General features: G+C 35.4%; 1 protein-coding gene across 4 annotated transcripts in view; it reads right to left on the minus strand.

Moving 5' to 3' along the window:
• IFT80 (intraflagellar transport 80) overlaps positions 1-20,075 on the minus strand; it is a 112,179-nt gene that overhangs the window by 24,910 nt on the left and 67,194 nt on the right. For all 4 annotated transcript variants that reach the window (XM_059921961.1, XM_059921959.1, XM_059921960.1 and 1 more), the window contains 4 exons: positions 18,102-18,281; positions 7,590-7,708; positions 3,751-3,825; positions 329-492 (listed from right to left, as the gene is read on the minus strand). In XM_059921961.1, the coding sequence (XP_059777944.1) occupies positions 329-492; positions 3,751-3,825; positions 7,590-7,708; positions 18,102-18,281 (538 nt within the window). The remainder of the gene's footprint in view (positions 1-328; positions 493-3,750; positions 3,826-7,589; positions 7,709-18,101; positions 18,282-20,075) is intronic.

A 20,075-nucleotide genomic window follows, 5' to 3' on the forward strand; every position in this document is an offset into this window, starting at 1 on the left:
TAGTTTAAAAGATCAATAAACTTAAAAATTAACATACATTTTTAGGACTCACAGTCTTGAATTCAAACTCTATACCAACAGCTACTGAATATATAAGATTTATTCCTTACCACTAAGCTTTGATGCTGTGACAATATCTATTTGTTCCATCAATTGGGAATAATATGACAACTTTAGTTCTTTAACTGATTCATACTTAGGACAAATTAGGAAGCTCATAATTCTTTCATATAAAGTTAACATAATAATAGATGAGAAAATGAAAGTTAATTGATGAAAATTTTACAGTGTTAACAAATTTCATGGAAAATTATAAAAATGCACTTACTTTTTTCATCAGCTTTGTCTTTTATTGCTATGGTATCATTACTCAGAGAGACCGTCTGTGCATTTAGAATATCTGTTCTCATTCCAGGAAATTTTGGAGAGGAAAGGAAGCGCCCTTCATAAGAATATAAATAGATACCACCACCATCTACAAGAAGAAAATGTCTAAAAAATAAAGAATAAAAATATATTTTCAAATAGGAGTTTACTATAATTTCATTTTTATATTAGAAAATAGTTTATGCTTTGGAAAAATCTAAATCTTACAATTAAAACAATAGTAAAACATAAATATATAAAGAATGAAATATAAAAACAACCTGAAAAGTCAACATTGGTTATTTGGTTTGTTTTCTAGGTTTTTGTTTTTTGATGGAGGTAGGAGAAGAAAAAATGAAAAGGCCCATTAATATTATAATTGTAATTCATTTCCTTTCCTAAAGAAGCATCTCTATACAATGGCAATAAAAAAATCGTGTAATTTACAATTCAGTGATTTTTTTAATGCCAGATGCTATTTGTTTCATGAAACAGTATTAATACATATTTCACAGTTAAAGATTATGGTAAGGATCATCAAAATTAAATTACAGTACTAAATTAGATTAAATACTGGTTAAAGTCCTAAACAGTGAAAATGACTCAAAAATTAACATCAGAGCCAGCATTTAGTAAAATAAGATGTTTTGACTTTAAAACAATATGGTAACCATCAGTAAATGTGTTCATATCTAAAAACACATTTTTTGTATCAGGGACTTTGGTTCATTTGCTGTGTTGACCACTCTATTCAAGGCATAGGGCCCTGTATAGTTTATTTTTTATTAAGTCAAAATTTAAATATTTTATGGCTGCTATTTTTTTCTTTCAAAATTTATGAACATTGCAAAAAATAATTCAAACAATACAGAGAAAGCAAAAGATCTCCTGCAATCTTCCTACTTCCATAGAGATAACTTATGGCAAAGTATGGACACACCTTAACTTTACTTAACTCATTCCTGATGGACATTTATTTTATTTCAAATTATTCACTGTTTTAAAGAATGTCTAAAGTATGTACACATCTCTGTTATGTTTATATTACTTATTTCCTTAGTACAATATAACTTCTAAAAATGCAATAATTCGATCAAAGGGCATATACTTTTAAAAATTTAACATATATTGTTAAACTGCCCCTTGAAAGGTTGTATTGATTTACACTCATACTACTGCTATATTGGAGAGCCTGTTTCCTCAATGCTGAACACATTATTACTTATTAAAATCTTATGTTCAAGACTTTAATATCCTTGATTCAGAACTTTTTTTTTTTTTTTTGGCCACGCCAGGTGGCTTGTAGGATCTTAGTTCCCCAACCAGGGATTGAACAGGGCCCTGGGTGGTGAGAGCACCGAGTCCTAACCACTGGACCTCCAGGGGATTCCCCAGAACTATTTCTTGATTCAAGAATCGCTAATTGTTCTTTTTTGCTATGGAAACAAATAGAAAATAAACATCAAAACAAACAAAAAGTTAGTATATAATGAATACCAAATATGTATACTTGAATTAAATTAATACTTGAGTATTGGTGTGTAGCTTATTTAATTGAAGGGTTTGGCCCTTACACATTAGTGTACGAAAACAGTATTTGCTAATGTTGACAAGTGACACATCATATTAGTATATATTCTTTCTTTGTCTCAGTACTAAAAGCATTTTCTCTTCTAAATAAGATACTAAAGCTTTAACTTCCTTGTGAGTAAACACTGTTTCAAGGGGTAAACATTTCTAAATGTACAAATAAGACCAGAAATGGGCAGTAAATAAAATATTCTTTAATTACTTAATCATTTATGCCATTAACATATGCCTTTACTAATTAAGAGCATATTCAACATACATTTATATATAATATATAAAGAAATAAATTTATTTGGAACTGTTTCAAGTAAAAAGAATTTCAGAAATAAATAAATAAATCACTGGTTCAACTTCATTAAACAGCTGATAGAAAATTTGACACAATTATTTTCTTGATCACTCAAGGTCATCAATATGATGATCATACTCTTCAGTAACTATGTAACTGGTAGCTTTGATACTCACGAGAATCTGATGGTTCATCAGAATAATTATGCTATTCAGCTACACGGTTCTCTGCTTTCAGTTTTCTCATGCTCCCTTGCCAGGCGGTCACTTTTCTTCCTGTCATTGTGCCAGCCTCTAACAACTCACCAGTATTCCTCTTCTGGTATGCTATTTATAAAAGGCTATGGGGGACTTCCCTGGTGGCAGAGTGGTTAAGAATCGCCTGCCTATGCAGGGGACACGGGTTCGAGCCCTGGTCCAGAAAGATCCCACATGCCGCAGAACAACTAAGCCCACGTGCCACAACTATGGAAGCCTGTGCACCTAGAGCCCGTGCTCCACAACAAGAGAAGCCACCACAATGAGAAGCCTGCGAACCGCAACGAACAGTAGCCCCCGCTCGCCACAACTAGAGAAAGCCCACGTGCAGCAACGAAGACCCAACACTGACATAAAAAAATAAATAAATAAATTTATTTATTAAAAAAAAAAAGACTATGGGCTAGAAAACCTGATAATAACACTATTAAGAGCTGCCTAGGTGGTGAGTAAAGGGATGAGGAATAAAAAGTAAATTGTTTTAGTGAAAAGATTTCATGGGTAGCTATCTTAGGTAATTGCTGATTATATTTTCATACTTTATTCCTGGTTTTATTGAGTTGTAGTTATCTAACTCTGATCTCTGATTCAGTAGGGTATCACTGTACTTGACAGACTGATAACTTCCATGGAAAAGTGTGGGTTCCTGAGTAATAGCTACTCCTACTTTACTCCAGTTAATTGACCCAGAGTTTCTTAGTCCTGTATACACAAAGTCTTGGTAGAGAATATTGTTTTTCAAACTTCAGATCACACAGCCTAGTAGTAGCTCATAAAATTAATGCGTTTCAACCAGTATTTAAAAACAAAAACAGAAGAGAATAGAAAATACAGGAACAATGGGGTCAAAACCATGTTATAGTAATTGGCCTGTTTCACTCATTCTCTCATCATTACTCTGATGTTTACTTGTAATAAGTTTATTCTCCTCATTTTTAAATAAATTAAGACCTTTTAAATCTCTCAATTTTAATTTCTAGTATAGTAAATGTCCATATATATAACCCACATATAGCCCTCAATAACTTTTTAAGAATGTAAAGAAATTCTGAGACCAAAAAGTTTCAGAACCACTGATCTAAGAGCTTATTTTCTTACTTTTTTTTCTTTTAAAATAAATAGTAGAAACAGATTGATTCTAAGTGACAAATGTACCATTCTGTAAATGGCATGCTTTAAAGAGTGCTTTCCTGAAGTTTAAAATATTTTAACCCCAAATTCAATAGTGAAACATGATAAACAAATTACCTTTCTGCCTGCAGAATTAAACTAACAGTTCCTTCTTTGAGATCAAATATAAGTGGTGTATTCCAGTTCTTCGTACTGAAAGACAAAAAAATGGATATTTATTACCACTTGAAATGCCAAATACTTTTTAATAAGTAGATGGGTACTCATTTAAAATGAAGTATCTTTAGTTTCACAGTAACTCTGTATATATTTCTATTACAGCACTTGGTGCATTGTTCTGAAATTATTCACTTAACATGTCTGTATCCCTGACTAGAAAGCGGACTCTGTGTCCCTAGCACCTAGCACATAGTAAGTACTCAATAAATGTTTATTCTAGGAGACACAAGATGCGAATTGAGGAATCATAAGTTCAAGTTCTGTCATTTATTAGCTCTGTGATTGCGCATGTCATCTAATGTTTCTCTTTTGAAAATTAATAGCAGCATCGTATAGTGAAAAGAGGATGAGGTTTTGGCTAGACAAATCAGGAGTAGAAATCTGGTTTCACCACCTGTCGGCCGTATGATCTTAATAAGCTTGACCTAAAGAACAGTTTTCTTATTTTTAAAATGGAGATAATGATGACTTCACTAAAGCATCTAGCTAACTGCCTACTGCATAGCAGATACTGAACAAACAAAAACTATAATAACAATAACATGATGAACAATTTTTCCTGCAGGTCTCCCAATGTAAATGTTGAGCTGAATGAAGATTTCTGTGAAACATTCTGTAAACTGTAAAATACTGTATTAATGTAAGCTATGACTATGCTTATTGAATAAACAGATGAATGAATGAAAAAATAACTCCTATGATTTTTATGACGTAATATGATTCAAAGATAAGGATGGGTGGAGAGAACATTTACAAACTGAAAAACCCATCCCCAAATAATCAAAGGTGTTTCACAGTTTAAATGTTTTATTACTCCTATATATTCTGAATTTCCCACAATTACTTTCATAGAACCAATTCTTTAACTCAGATTAAATCTCATATTGATCCAGGAGATGGCGGGAAGGGGAAGCTTGCAGTAAATTGGGGGAAATTAATCTTGGCTAATGCAGAGCCTGATACCCATTTCAATAAGTAAATGCATGCATAAAGCCAAACAGTGAGTAAATCACTACTGATAATTAGTAAGTCTGAGGTTCACAGGTATGATAAAGCTATGTACTTTTGTACTTTAGAAAAAATATCACAGCATGCTCATTAATGCAGTCATCAGAATTAACCTTCATTCTTTGTCAAGAGAGCTGATACAAATAGTGAGTATGAGGTTTTTTTAATGTCCCCTTACAAAATATCTGAGATTTATGACAACTGAGATATATATATACGACATGGAAATATAAACTCCCTAAATCAGAACAAGAGAATTTTCTATACAACTATTTGAAAAATCAAATGAAAATTTAACATAGAATGCTCATATATGATTTTCTTTGCCTGGAACTTCTTTTCATATAAACCAGTATATGGCTTGCATGTTTGTTTTTAAAATTATATTTTTATTACTAAAAAAGGGGCAACAGTTATTAGGAACTTGGATTCAAATCCCAGCTCTTCCTTTAGTAAAGAAGTTAAGTAATTTCACCTAGGGTAAGTTACTTAATTACCTCTGCGTCCTTTAGTTTCTTCATTTTGTAAAATGGGAATAATAATAATAATATTCAACACACAGAGTAAATTAGATCATGAACATAAAAGATAGTATAATAGTGCTCAGTAAATAATAGTTGTTATTATCTAAAATACTAGGTATTTTTAATTTAATGAACTATATTTCAGTATGATGGGTCTCAGCATTACTTCATTCCCACTACTGCTCCCTGGTATTTCACTTTAATAAATATTTTGTACCTTCATAAATGTCTTGATAACAAGAGAGGGGAGGTAATGTTAAATCAGAAAAGAAAAAAAGCAATTTAATATTTTGACACATACTAACTGATATGAGAAAGGTAGAGTGACAAAAAAATTAAATAACAGCTTCTAAACTTTTGGTAAATATTTTAAAAAGCAACCTCTCTAATACAAGTAACACATAATGATACCAATCCTACAGATTCAAACATTATGTCCTTGCCATTAAAATTAGTAGAATAAATCCCTCGTTTAGGGCAGTTAAGAGCCCTACCTTTCTTCAACCAAACCCTAAACTGAGGAAATCTTCTCTGTTTTCCTCAACCCTGTGAAAATTATTCAAAACCCATGTGCACTAAGTGATTGTGAGATTTCCTCATATTCTATAGTCCCTTTCCTATACCTCAATGGTTTAACTTTGTAGCTTTCTTGACTTTACCCAAAGCCTCCCTTCTCTTTCACGTAAGAAAAACATTTTCATGTAAAATTGAGCTGCTTATTTCTTTATCCCCTTTCTCCTTTGCTTCTCCCATTTCATTACTCCAGGCTTGGCTGTTATTCTAAGTTGCAGATTCTAATTAATAGCAGATTTACACATAAGTGAGTGACAATTTGTAATATATACTTGTAGCAACTGATACTGTTAATTAAATTTTAGGATACCTTTGTGTTGTGTATCACTGAGCTTTAGCTTACCAAGACAACAGTACACTTTATGTTTTTCAATTCATTTATTCATCCCAAAATAGTTATTTATTTATTTATTTAAGTACTTACTATATGTACTGGGTATACAGTGGTGAATAAGACACATACATACTCTACCCTCAATTTTCTATTCAATGATTAAACTATAACCACATAATGCTATAAATACAAGCACAAAATGTAAAAAAAAAATCTTTATTCACAACTCTTGAAAGTGTCATAGTGGTTCCTTGAGTTTTCTGGATAGTTGAGAAATCAACTGGTGGCAAACTAGAGCTAGTTTGTACCGATTGTTATATTTTCAGGAATTTTGCAAGCCAACTGTTAGGTAAAGCCTTTATTTAAAATTAAAATATATAAACATAATTAAGCAAATTATATTCAAAACAAAGATAATACTCAAACTGATCACTTCCAGATTATTTTATTACATTTTACTATTATCTATGCACTTGAGATTATTTACACCTATTGTTATCTATATGATGGCAATTCTATATAATGGTTTGCCACCGTGCATCTCTTCTTAATTCTGTGACATCATATTGGTAGTTTGAAATCGGCCATGGTAGATTTATATAATAGAAATGAGCTAACACTGCAAATCAGGTTGTTTGGTTGGTTGGTTGGTTTCCAGAAAGCCAGTTCAATATTTATCAGCACACACTGAGTTACATAAAAATACCAAGTAAGTTTTTAAAGTTTTAGGTGCAAGTTTCTTGGATGTATTGAGTCATTTCCTGCTTTTTAATACAAAGTATACTGAACATATTTTCTTTGATCATTTCTGGACAACTCTGGATTATCAATATGAACATTTATGATTACCCTGGACTATGATATCAAGCCTGAACACCTCCTTGTGTCCTTACTGAACATCTTTCAGCCTGCTGTCAGGCTGCTAGCTGTCCCCCCTGCCAATGGTTAGGTGGTTCCTTTTCCCATCATTTATCAGATGCTCCTAACCTTCTCTGGGCTTTGAAATCAAATTATACTGAAGTCCTTAGAGCTATGAGTAAAGTAAGAGTAAACACTATCTCAGAGAAGGTATTTTGTATTATAAAAGTGATTATTAACCGTTGATGCACAAACTTTATTAGATCTACTTTCCTTACTCATAGCTTACTTTTTATCACTTCTTAGTTGGTAGTAAGTTCAAGATAGGCAAGGTTTTGAGAAAGTTAAGTTTAAACCAAACCATGTTGATATGAAAGCTTGAAAATAAATTCCTCCTCACAGACAAAACTCTGGATTTTAAAGAAATGCAAGATGCTTACGAGAACACATAACACTGAAGAGACGTTGAAACAACTAAGTGTGCATAGTTCAAAGAGGCTTTAATGACTCTATCACGGAATTCCAGTAAATCCACTGCATCATTAAGAACGTTACGAACCTAAACAAGGGAAAATGAAATACCAACAAACAACATTAAAATACTTCAAATTTTAATTAGATAAGTTAGCAAACACAACAATTTCAATGCATTCTTGATTATCTAATCATAGAAAGAAGAATTCAATAGGAACCAGGCATAAGATTTGGGTATAAAAATCAACCAACAAAACTACAGACACAGAAAACTTAGAAATAAGTAGAAAAAGATCTACGTATAGAGATTTCTAACATGAAAGCCAATCTGTATGATGTGGCAGTGGAGCAACAAGGTGAAAACTGCTATAACAGTGAGATATATAGTCAAAGGAGTATGGCACATAGGAGCTGGAAAGAGACTATATGATTTCTGCCCAAAACAGTAAGAGATCAATAATTTAGGAAATATATTTTTAAATTTTTAGGGTTTTTAGGGTTAGATTTTACTTTAAAATTTAAGTTCTAAGAAAAGAGATATAATAACTTTAAAAATCAAAAGTGGAGTAGGAGATGTTGGTAAAGAAACCAACTACATAGTGAAGAAGCCAAGGTGCGCAGAGGGGTGGAAAGTATCTCCATGCATAAAAACACAGAGATAATACATAGAAAAGCTAAGCACCAACTAACTAATGGCGACTTGCCTATGATAGTCAAAATTATTATAAAAGTTTGTTAACTGATAAAGTTTTTATTTTTTAAAGTTTTTTGAAGTTTTTATGTATTACCAGAATGGGTAATACATTATAGTAAGAAGTGAAAATTAGAGAAAAAGAGATTAATTGTACTTAGAAGTTAGTGTTTCTTTAAATTCCCCTCAAAATGTTATCATCTTTCTAAATTAACATGACAATTATAGTATTAATGAAGAATAAAAGGGTATGGAAGGAAAAAGAGGAAGATAAAGTCAAACTTCTTCTACATACTTCTTCAAATATACCTACAAGGCATATTATATTTTTATTACCTGTTCCCCAACTCCTATCCCCACCAAACTATTATCGCCATGACAAGAGATAGCAGAATTATATACACATATAATCCTTGACCCAGCAATCTTACTTCTAGAATTCTATACCAAAATAAACAAGCAAAACTATGAAATAACATATACACAGGCTATTACTACATACAGCACTATTGGTAACAGCAAAAGACTGGAAACAGCCCAAATATCTATCAACAGGGGATAGGTTGAATAAACTGCATTCACAAAATAGAATAATATACAGCTGTAAAAAGGACTGAGTAAGATCTATGGAGCAACCTCCACGATATATTGTAAAACAAAAAAAGGCAAGATGCAAAACAGTGTGTATAGTGTTATACCTTTTATCTTATAAAGGGAAGAATATGAAGATATATGGATTTGTTTATATTAAAAAAACAAAAAATGTAAAACAGTATTCAATAATATATTATTAGAATAATATTGAGATTGTTATTTTAAACTATATTTTAGGATATAATCTAGGATATATTAATGTCTTTAAGAACAAAAATTTTCTTGTAAAAGAAAAAAACTGCAAATAAAAAAATCAAGAGTAAAATTCCATAATCTTGAATTCTGAACTTCAAACCTCAGTATACACTCATGATATATTTTTATCTGTCAAAAACAAATACATTTTATCTAGAAGTAATGATCAAACCAGTAGCAATGAGCACACCTAGAACCTGTATCATGGTCTCTAAATAACATTCCCCTCCAAAAGGAACAAGGCCTTCTTGGAAGAATGGTGGATTTCAAGTCTGGGACAGGAAATGTATCAATATAAGACACCTGGAACATCTTGTCAGAAATGCAAGCAAGCTGTTGAAATCATCTCAAAAGAACACGGGAGTCAAATGGCCAAAGATGGAACCATTCGAGCATTAGAAAGAATAATGACTGCAATGGATTGAAATATATCAAAAATGTTAAAATCTGCAAGTTTATAATGATAACATCAACAACAACAACAAAGAAACTCATTGGGCATACCAGGAAATCAATTCGCTATTTGAAAACTGGTAAATAAAGGAAAATAATTCAGAATTTGTCTCAGAGTTACTTCAGAGTAACAAATAGTTGATTAGGCAGTCTTTTACAGAAGAATTCTAGCTAATAAATGCAGAAGGAATGATAGAATTACAAGATGCAACTCCTGAAGAAACATGGTTCTAAACAAGTACCATCCATGGCTGCTAAAAATATTAAAGTAAAAGCCTAATGGGAAACTATATGACATATGAATCAGACTTATAACACCTGAACACACTGATAAATCTCACCATTATTAAAAGAGAGATAAGCAGACATGTGTCTCGCAACAGGAAGTGTACAGCATCACCCGCAAAGTATTCTTTATATTTATCAAGGCTCTATATCTAATAACCAGTCTACAGGAAATACGGGGGCTAGATGTACATGTTAAATGTAATCATACCACAGGGATGCAAACAGGAAAATGTGGGAAATTCAACAGAACAAATGACCTGGTTTTGTAAACAAACAAATAAATAAATAAATAAGGAGGAGGAATTGTTCCAGATTTTAAAAGACTGAAGAGACAAATTAAATGCAATATGGGACTTTGTTCCTGACCCAAACCAACCAACTATAAAAATATATATTGACATGTACCACAATGTTCATTGCAGCTCTATTTACAATCTCCAGGACATGGAAGCAACCTAAGAGTCCATCGACAGATGAATGGATAAAGAAGATGTGGCACATATATACAATGGAATATTACTCAGCCATAAAAAGAAACGAAATGGAGGTATTTGTAGTGAGGTGGATGGACCTAGAGTCTGTCATACAGAGTGAAGTAAGTCAGAAAGAGAAAAACAAATACCGTATGCTAGCACATATATATGGAATCTAAAAAAAAAAATGGTTCTGAAGAACCTAGGGGCCGGACAGGAATAAAGACGCAGATGTAGAGAATGGACTTGAGGACACAGGGAGGGCGAAAGGTAAGCTGGGACGAAGTGAGAGAGTGGCATGGACATATACACACTACCAAATGTAAAATAGATAGCTAGTGGGAAGCAGCCGCATAGCACAGGGAGATCAGCTTGGTGCTTTGTGACCACCTAGAGGGGTGGGATAGGGAGGGTGGGAGGGAGATGCAAGAGTGAGGAGATATGGGGATATATGTATACATATAGCTGATTCACTTCGTTATACAGCAGGAACTAACACACCATTGTAAAGCAATTATACTTCAATAAAGATGTTAAAATATATATAGAGAGAGAGAGAGAGAAAGTAACTGGAGAAATGGGACCTGTTACTGTAGACAGACTTAGGAGACAACTGGAGAAATGTGAAATATCACTATGATTACGTTAAAATAAAAATAGTTCCTATCTTTTAGACTTTTTTTTTAAGTCTTAAAAAAAAAGAGTGTTGCCAGGACTAGTGGTAAAGAAAAAGACACTGATATGTTTGCTTCACTCTTCGAAGAGTGGGGGAAATGACTGCAAAAGGGGAGTAGTCCGATGGCAGGTGCCTCAAAGGAGCTGGAGTTCTTTAGGGAAGAAGAAGTTATCGTGGTCTGGAATTAGCAATGAGGGGTAAGGAGACAACTACCCGACCCCCAGACCCAGTAATACTTGGCACCAAGAAGAAAAACAGCTCTACTTAAGAAGGCTGTAGGAGAAACACTGGTCTGAGGAGTCAGCAGGTTTTTACTTAGAATAAAACTGTGAAGTGTACTTTCAGTGATAGGGCTGAGCTCTGTCTGCAAGGCCACAGGTACACGCTGCAGGTTGTGCACTGCACAACTCTAGGTCTAAGTGATGGGCCCCTAGAACTGCGCAAACCATGACTGTAGGTGGTGACCCCGTGAGTCTCTCTTTAAATCCTAGGCTGTTCTAGGTTTTTCTTTCAGGGAGGGGAGAAGGGAGCTACCCCACAGACCCCATGCTCTGATTTCAGACAGAGACTGGATCAGGCCACTTGTCTCACTTCGAGTCCTTTCAGGTCCATCAGCCTATAGGAGCCCCTCTCTGCGTTGCCTTTGCCTCCCTGCTTCTGGACCAGGAGTCAAGCAGGTTGGAGGTTTCCCTCCACACTCTGCATTTTTGTTCCATTTCTGGTCCACAGAGATGTTTATCCTATTTTTGAGTCCAGATAAGTCTCTTTTAAAAATATGTTTCATAAATTATTGATCTCTTTAGAGCCAAATGTATGTCTCATCCTTCCAAGTATGAACTTATGATACCATTTTCACCAGAAGTCTGAGCTGCCAGAGACTTTTTAAGAGGTCCAAAATGCCATCCTCTCCTAGAAGCATTTTAAAGCTAATGGAATGAAATAGAATTTTCTAAAGGACGTTATATGGTCGTTTCTTTATAGCAACATGATACCCAGTGAAATAAACTGGCTGTTAACACAGGTTTAGGAAAATTCAATATTTAAAAAATCCGATGTATAATCCTCTGTCATTACTCAAATTATAGGCAGACTTCTTAAAATTCATATTGGCCTAAAGCTTCACATGGGGGAATTCTCTTTTTTGTGAATCTGGAACACTAGAACAGGAATAAAACATCCTGGACATGATAATAAACAAAAGACACAATGATAATTGCTGTTATAATTTCAAAGCTATGGTGAATCCAACATCAGAAATGTCCTGTGCTGAATTTTAAAATGCACCCATTTACTCTGTTCAATTCAGGGCAGCTTCAGGACTAACCTGTTCATACTTGTATCACCTAATACTTCTATCTGACCACAATATTTAGACTTCTCAGACTGACATAAGTCCAAAAATTCTGTTTCCACATTTCCAAATACTCATTTAATCCTAAACATAGATATAGCCATAGCAATAGTTACCATTTATCTTTGTTTTACATACATTATCTCATTTAATCATCAAAATCACTCTTTCTTTAACTCTTATCTTTACAGGAGATAGAGTGACTAAGAATCAAATAATCTTGAACTATGGCAACGATTAAAAGCCAAAGCTGTGCCTCATGCTAAAGTGAGAGAGGCAGGAAAGAGAAAACGGTAAACTTGAGACCTGAGGAATGCCTCATCTCCTCCACCTGTACCCTCTCCCTCCTAGGCACTTCCTCCCAGCAAAGACATCAACTATCCCTTTTAGAAAGAATCATCCACTAGGATTCAGCCTGGAGACAAGGGACAACTTAAGAAACCGTCTCACTCTAGGTTACTGTATCATATAAAAGCTGAGGTCCAGAGAGACAGGTCGGGCAATGAAGCCTATTGCCAGGTAGCAACTGCCAGGTCAAGGTCTAGATTTAATAATTAGGACTTAACATGATCTCTGGTTTCTGAGTTTACAAAACACAAATCAACCAAGTCTACCAAGCTTCTGAGAAAACTGTAAAACTCTAAACCAGGCAAACAAAAAGTTGTGACTGTTGTCCCTATAGCAATCTGTGGCTCCACCTCACAACAACGTTAAGTGGGCTGCTAAAATGTACGGACCCCAGAAAGGGAATCCTCCCAAGTGGGAAATCTTCCCAGAAAGGCAATCTAGAGTTGCCAAATTAACCAAGCAACTAACCTTATTGCTAAGAAAAAGAGTTCTCAAGATATTCCTGGCCAGCTGGGTTTTTGCTAGGAACCTGGTAATCACAGTGCGTTGTTTTCCCTTCTCCCATTTTCCAAATTGTTTTCATTGCAGCCGCCCTGTTTTCCCTTCGTCATTATAAACTGGGAATATGGGGGAGAGGAGAATAATTAAAATTCACATTTATTTATAGTTTTCCAGACCAGAGAGTTGGAGCTGGAATGACTGGATTAGTCTAGGTTATCATCTTTTAGAGAGGGGATGGGTTTGTTTTCAGTTGCATATAGAATAGCTGCAAAGTTAAGTAGTGCATTTCTGAATTATACATACATGTGAATAAGGGAAAGTATGCGTGGTGAGTAGATTGTAAGGGGATTAGTGATTTCTATGTCCTCGTATTCACATCCTTATGTAAGTCTCTCCACTTGTGTGTAGACTGGACCTTGTAGCTTGCTTCCAGTGAACAGAAAAAGGCTAAAGTGATGAGATGACACTTCTGAGTTCAGGTTATAAAAAACTGTGACTTATGTCTTGCTCACACTCTCTGTGCCCTTCATAACTGCTCTGACAAAGCTGCCAACTTGTGAGCTGCCCTGTGAAGAGGCTACATGCAAGGAACTGAGGGTGGCCTCCAGTCAACTGCCCTCAGTTCAACAGACGTTGATAAATGGAATCTTGCCAACAACCTTATCAGCGAGCTTGGAAGCAAATCCTCCCCAGTTGAGCCTTCAGGTGCCACTAAGCCCTGGCCTACACCTTGATTGCAGCCTTGTGAGAAACTATGAGCCAGAAACCCCAGTTAAGCCATGCCTGGATTCTTGACCCACAGAAACTGAGAGATAATAAATGTTGCTGTTTTAAGTCACTAAGTTTTCGGGTGATTTATTATGCAGCCATCGATAACTAATACAGTTATGGTTGCTCAACAGCCAAAAAAGATAGACTATAGTGGATATCTGTTGGTTTCTGTCTGCCCAGAATCAAATGCTGTCTTTTCTGGTAAATATGCTTTGGTTTTCCTTTGGGAAACCATTCCCCCTATTATTCTAAGTGACTAAGTGGTTTAGATGGGGTTGACTCATCATTCCCTCCACCTACCAATGAAACATACTTGACCCAGACTTGGCTCATGAGATCCAATGCTGAGACTTCTGCTGGAATTACTAAGGGGCTGGAGGGGAAAGCACTCTTTCTGTTGTACTTGAAGTTGGAAGAATGTAAGCCTGGAGCTACCAAGGCCGCAAAAGAGAGACAGCATTTGTGAAGATGAAGCCAATACAGAAAAAAGGACCGTTGAGGAAGAGATATGATGGAACTCCTGTTGACCTTATTTAAGCCTCTGGATCCAACACAGTCTCATAAGTCCCATCTCTTGACTTCACATGGACCAATAAATTTCTTTTGTTTCTTTATTCTTTACCTTCATTCAATCAATTTGAGATGAACTTATGAAAAAAACAAAAGATTTCAACATATTAATCTAGGAGGTCCCACAAGAACAGGAACCAAACCTGTCTTATTCACAGCTGTACTTCCCATTGTCTAGCTCAATGCCTGGCAAGTAGGGCATTGAATAAATAAATGAAATTGTTCTAAGAAAAAACTATGAATAGACATAGCTTAGCAAAAATGCAATACAAATGTCTTATAATCACTGAGAGAGTAAGACTCCTTTACAAAAATAAAAATACTATTCTAGTCCTAAAATTTTGAAAGATTATTTGCAAACATTATTTTAAGTATAAAGACAATTTGGATTAGGTAAACACCAGTTTATCTACCCACGCCAGTGGGTGTACTGTGATGTTTTTGCAAATATGTTCCTATAAAAGGGTTTCATCTTCAAGGAATTCATGGAAAAGACTCTGACAAGTACAGGTTTCTGGTAACTGACTGTACTGCTGAAATGAATGAATAAGCATTTTCAGAACTCTAATGGAAAACTGATGAATTCATAAAAGTGCTAACAAAAGATCAAGATGAAAACAAAAATTAATTACATGGGACTGAGTGAACTGATGAGGATGATTATAATTTTTGTGACTTTCTGTTTGAATTAAAAAAAAAAATCCCACAAGGACTCAGAGGCAAAGAATATACAAATCAATTTTCACTGCAAAGTAAAGGAGCTGTTATAGTAGAGGATTACTGGACTGAATGTCAATATTATGACATAGCATGAGTGTGTTTCGTGTTTGGTAATTGCAATCATTGTTGTTTTTGTTGTGGTCATCCATTTACAATGCTTGGTGTCAGTCTATTTATCTCTTGTAAAAATAAAATACAGTGTGTGTGTGTGAAAAAAAAAAAAAAAAGAAGGGATGATAGAGCTGAAATCTTAAGGATACGCAGAAGCTATTTAGGTCCTTGCTTTAAAAAAAAAACAAAAAACTTCTCTTTTTAAATATATTCTCATCTTGGGGTATTTCTGAAATTAAGGCAATACTTTATTAGCTAGCCACCAAGCACTACATGAGTAAAAGTGTGTCCCCAAATCAGTTGATTGTAACTCACAATGCATTCTTTGTCATAGACACAATACTATAAATAATGTTTTGGTTCCCAGGCTGACTAACAAAAATATATATTTACACCATCACCTAGATCCAAACACTCATTTACAAGAAATACAGAAGACAGAGAAGTACGTCAAACCACACCATGGGGATACAATTAGCAATGTCCACACTGTGGGGCTGGACAAACAATTTGGTTTCAACAAATAAACCGCAGGGGGAAAGACAGAGATGGAAGGGGAATCTACAGAATAAAAGAGACTTAAAAGATATGTCAACCAATTGCAACATGTAAACCATTCTGGATTCTGATTCAAACAAACAAACTTTAAAAAATATGACATGGAGGAAACAATCAAAAATTTGAACACTTCTTGGATATTTGATAACATTAAGGAATTACTCTCATTTTTAATGTATGATAATGGTATTGTGGGTACGTTAAAAAGAGTCCTTATCTTTTAGCTGTATATATTGAAAACTTCACAGCTGAAATGATACCTGAATTTGCTTCAAAATAATTGGGGGAGGGGGAAAGTAGATATGGACATGGATGGGGCAGGCTTGATCATGGGTTGATGGCTGTTAGCGCTGGGAGATGAGTACCTAGAGATTCATTATACTATTCTGTCTATTTTTGTGTGGTTTAAATTATCCATAATAAGTTTTAAAATTTTTAAATAAGAAAGTAGAGGGACTTCCCTGGCGGGCCAGTGGTTAAGACTCCGTACTCTTCCACTGCAGGGGGCCCAGGTTCGATCCCTGGTCGGGGAAATAAGATCCTGCATGCTACAAGTTGCCACCAAAAATTTATTTTTAAAAAGTAGAACAAAGAAAATGTATAAGGTACCTAATTATTATCAATCTGGTGACCATTATCCAGATTGTCTGCGAAAATCTGGATACTTAGTCTAAAGAATACCTGAACAGACACATCCAAGAAATCACAAGATACATGCTTCCAAATTTTTTTCAAAGATTTTTTTTTTTTTGATGTGGATCATTTTTAGAGTCTTTATTGAATTTGTTACAATACTGCTTCTGTTTTATGTTTTGGTTTTTTGGCTGCAAGGCATGTGGGATCTTAGCTCCCCGCTCCCAACCAGGGATGGAACCCGCACCCCCCACAGTGGAAGGCGAAGTCTTAGCCACTGGACTGCCAGGAAAGTCCCTCAAATTTTTATAGTAATTATAATCATCTGAATTCGGAATACTGAAGATAGAGGCAACTGCTATGGACAGGAGAAAGAAAGGAAGAAGATAGAGTTCCCCTTCCTTTGGGAGAGAGTTTGCCATCAACACATTGTCTTTGGCCACTCCTCCTAACTTTCATCAACTAACTTTTTCCCATTTTAGCTTGTCTTAGGTAATTCTTAAAAGGGGAAAAAAATATTTTTTAATCAGGTTAAATAAACTCATACAATTATAAATAATAAAATAATGTAACCCTGACAGTGATCAGCAGGTTATTACGTCTGCCTTGAGGTCAGCTCCAGCAGTTAAATCTAACTTGTTACAGCTTCTTTCCTTCTTCCTCAACTGAATCCACATATTCCCTCAATGCTTCAAGTTTCACTATCCCTGTTGTCAAACCCAAGTTCATGTGCCGGAGGCACAGTGAAGCCAAACAAACCAAGACATTGGAGTTTGGAGCACAGAAAGGTTTATTGCAAGGGCTAAGCAAGGAGAAAGGGCAGCTCATGCTCAAAAGGCCCAAACTCCCCGACAGTTTTGGGGGAAGAGTTTTTAAAGATAAGATTTGGGGTGAGGGCTGCAGGGTATGTGATTTTCTTCTGATTGGTTTGTGGTGAGGTAACAGGGTGATGTTTCAGGAATCTCAACCTCTGGTTCCAACCAGTCTGGGGTCTACATGCTTGTGGTCAAGCATGTAGTCACCATCCTCCAGCTGGGTTGGGGTCTTAGTTTCTGTAGAACAACTCAAAGATATGGGCTTTTGTACCAGGGAGGGCCCCACAGGGTCCTGCTCAGTTTCAATCCCCTCTTTTCTCTGATACTCCTCAACCTTGAGGGGAACAGGTGAGGGACAAGAAAGGGAATCATGTTTTGCATAGAGAGGTTAACCATAAACTTGGCAGAGAAACTCGGCTTTAGGGGGCCTCAATTTCATCCCTGCCTCAACACCATAATTTCAGTACCTGTGGGCACTCATATTCTATGTCAGTGAAAGGTTCTTATTTTATGTCATGGAAAGTCACTAATGGTATAGTTAAAATATTTCTAGTATGACTGAATCTTTATAAACCTGATTTAAATATAATTAATGAAGATAATTCCATTTTCTGTATTGTAAACTAATGTGAAAAGAAGAAGATTTAATCAGCCTGAAACATAATCATACCTGCATGGCCCTTCTTTTAGTTAACGTTACTTGAAAATCCTTCCACTCCCAACGTTGCTCCACCACATGTGCAAAAACAACATGTCCATTTCCACAGGCTCCAGCAATCTGGGTGCCATCAATTGACCATGTGATATTAAATATGCTGCCAGTGTTGGGCTTTTCTAAAGCATATGACCACTGGGGAAGAAAGAACAAGAATAGAATCAATTTATTTCAAAAACATTTTAAATAAGTTTCAAATTGAGCATATGTTAACATACTAGGCTGATTTTTTTTAAAAGAATGTGTCTTTATTCTAGAATTATTTAGAAATATTTTTCTTAATAAAATGATAGCCTACTGAAACGGAAGATATAGATGTGATTTTTCAAGTATACAGTAAAATACATAATATGATAAAAGAGTATGAAATCTCTCAAGAACTGCAAAACACCCAAAGCATTTTGATTTACATCATTTAATTTTTTTTTTTAATTTATTTATTTTATTTATTTATGGCTGTGCTGGGTCCTCGCTTCTGTGCGAGGGCCTTCTCCAGTTGCGGCAAGCGGGGGCCACTCCTCACCGCGGTGCACGGGCCTCTCACTATCGCGGCCTCTCTCGTTGCGGAGCACAGGCTCCAGACGCGCAGGCTCAGTAATTGTGGCTCACGGGCCCAGCCGCTCCGCGGCATGTGGGATCTTCCCAGACCAGGGCTCGAACCCGTGTACCCCGCACTGGCAGGCAGATTCTCAACCACTGCGCCACCAGGGAAGCCCCTACATCATTTAATTTTAAGCAGTTAAAACTAAACGGGTAAATACAAAGATTACGTAGGAACAAAACAGACATCTTACTATTAATTCGTAAGGATCTCTATAGTCCACACATCTAAAAATTTGTTACAGTATTTCAATAGTGTCACTAAAAATTGAAACTAAACGCACAATGTAACTAAAACACCTCTAAAACAAATATCTTAAACCATGAAAGTACAGGTAAACAGATTTTTTCCTTTTTTCTTTTTCTCACAGTGCAGTTAAGTATAACCTCTTCTAGAATCTATCTGTTTGAGAAAGCGATCTAGCAATATCAATAAGCATCAACTGAAAAAAGGAGATTCTTGTGTGTGTGTGTGTGTGTGTGTGTGTGTGTGTGTGTGTGAATAAGACAGTAAGAAAAAAAAAACTTTTTCAAAGATGGTATTATATGCATTTTCTTTCATTCTTTCACTTGAAACACACATATTTACTAGAAGGATGATTTATTTGACTAAATTTATTTATATTCTCTTTCCATTCTTTTAACCTTACAGACTATAGTCAAATTAAGTCTTGATTTTTTGTTGTTGTTGCCCTTGGGTGGGTATTTATTTTTGTTCTACATTGGTTTTTTGTTTGTTTGTTTTAATATTCATTATCAGCTATGGGCTCACTGACAAAAAATTTGGAGAAAATAGAAAAAATATAGAAAAAATTCACTAATCCACACTACTATAAAACAAAATTCCCAATAAAAGTTCACATATACAATAAAAAGGCTGTATGACTCTTACTACCCACTGACACTTTTTTTCAACTCCTTCCCATCCCCCTTCAAATCTCTAACTATTGCTTAAGTAAAAGGCTCTATGATAACGTTACTATGAAGAAGGCAGTGAACAAACTGTAAGCTTTGCTTCATCAGCAGCATAAATATATATACATAAAATTCATATTTTTAAACTATTTACTTTAAAGCATGATTTAAAAATACCCAAAGGGGCTTCCCTGGTGGCGCAGTGGTTGAGAATCTGCCTGCCAATGCAGGGGACACGGGTTCGAGCCCTGGTCTGGGAAGATCCCACATGCTGCGGAGCGACTAGGCCCGTGAGCCACAATTGCTGAGCCTGTGCGTCTGGAGCCTGTGCTCCGCAACAAGAGAGGCCGCGATAGTGAGAGGCCCGCGCACCGCGATAAAGAGTGGCCCCTGCTTGCCGCAACTGGAGAAAGC

The sequence above is a fragment of the Balaenoptera ricei genome, chromosome 4 (genome assembly GCF_028023285.1).
Source record: "Balaenoptera ricei isolate mBalRic1 chromosome 4, mBalRic1.hap2, whole genome shotgun sequence".
NCBI classification, from domain to species: Eukaryota; Metazoa; Chordata; class Mammalia; order Artiodactyla; family Balaenopteridae; genus Balaenoptera; species Balaenoptera ricei.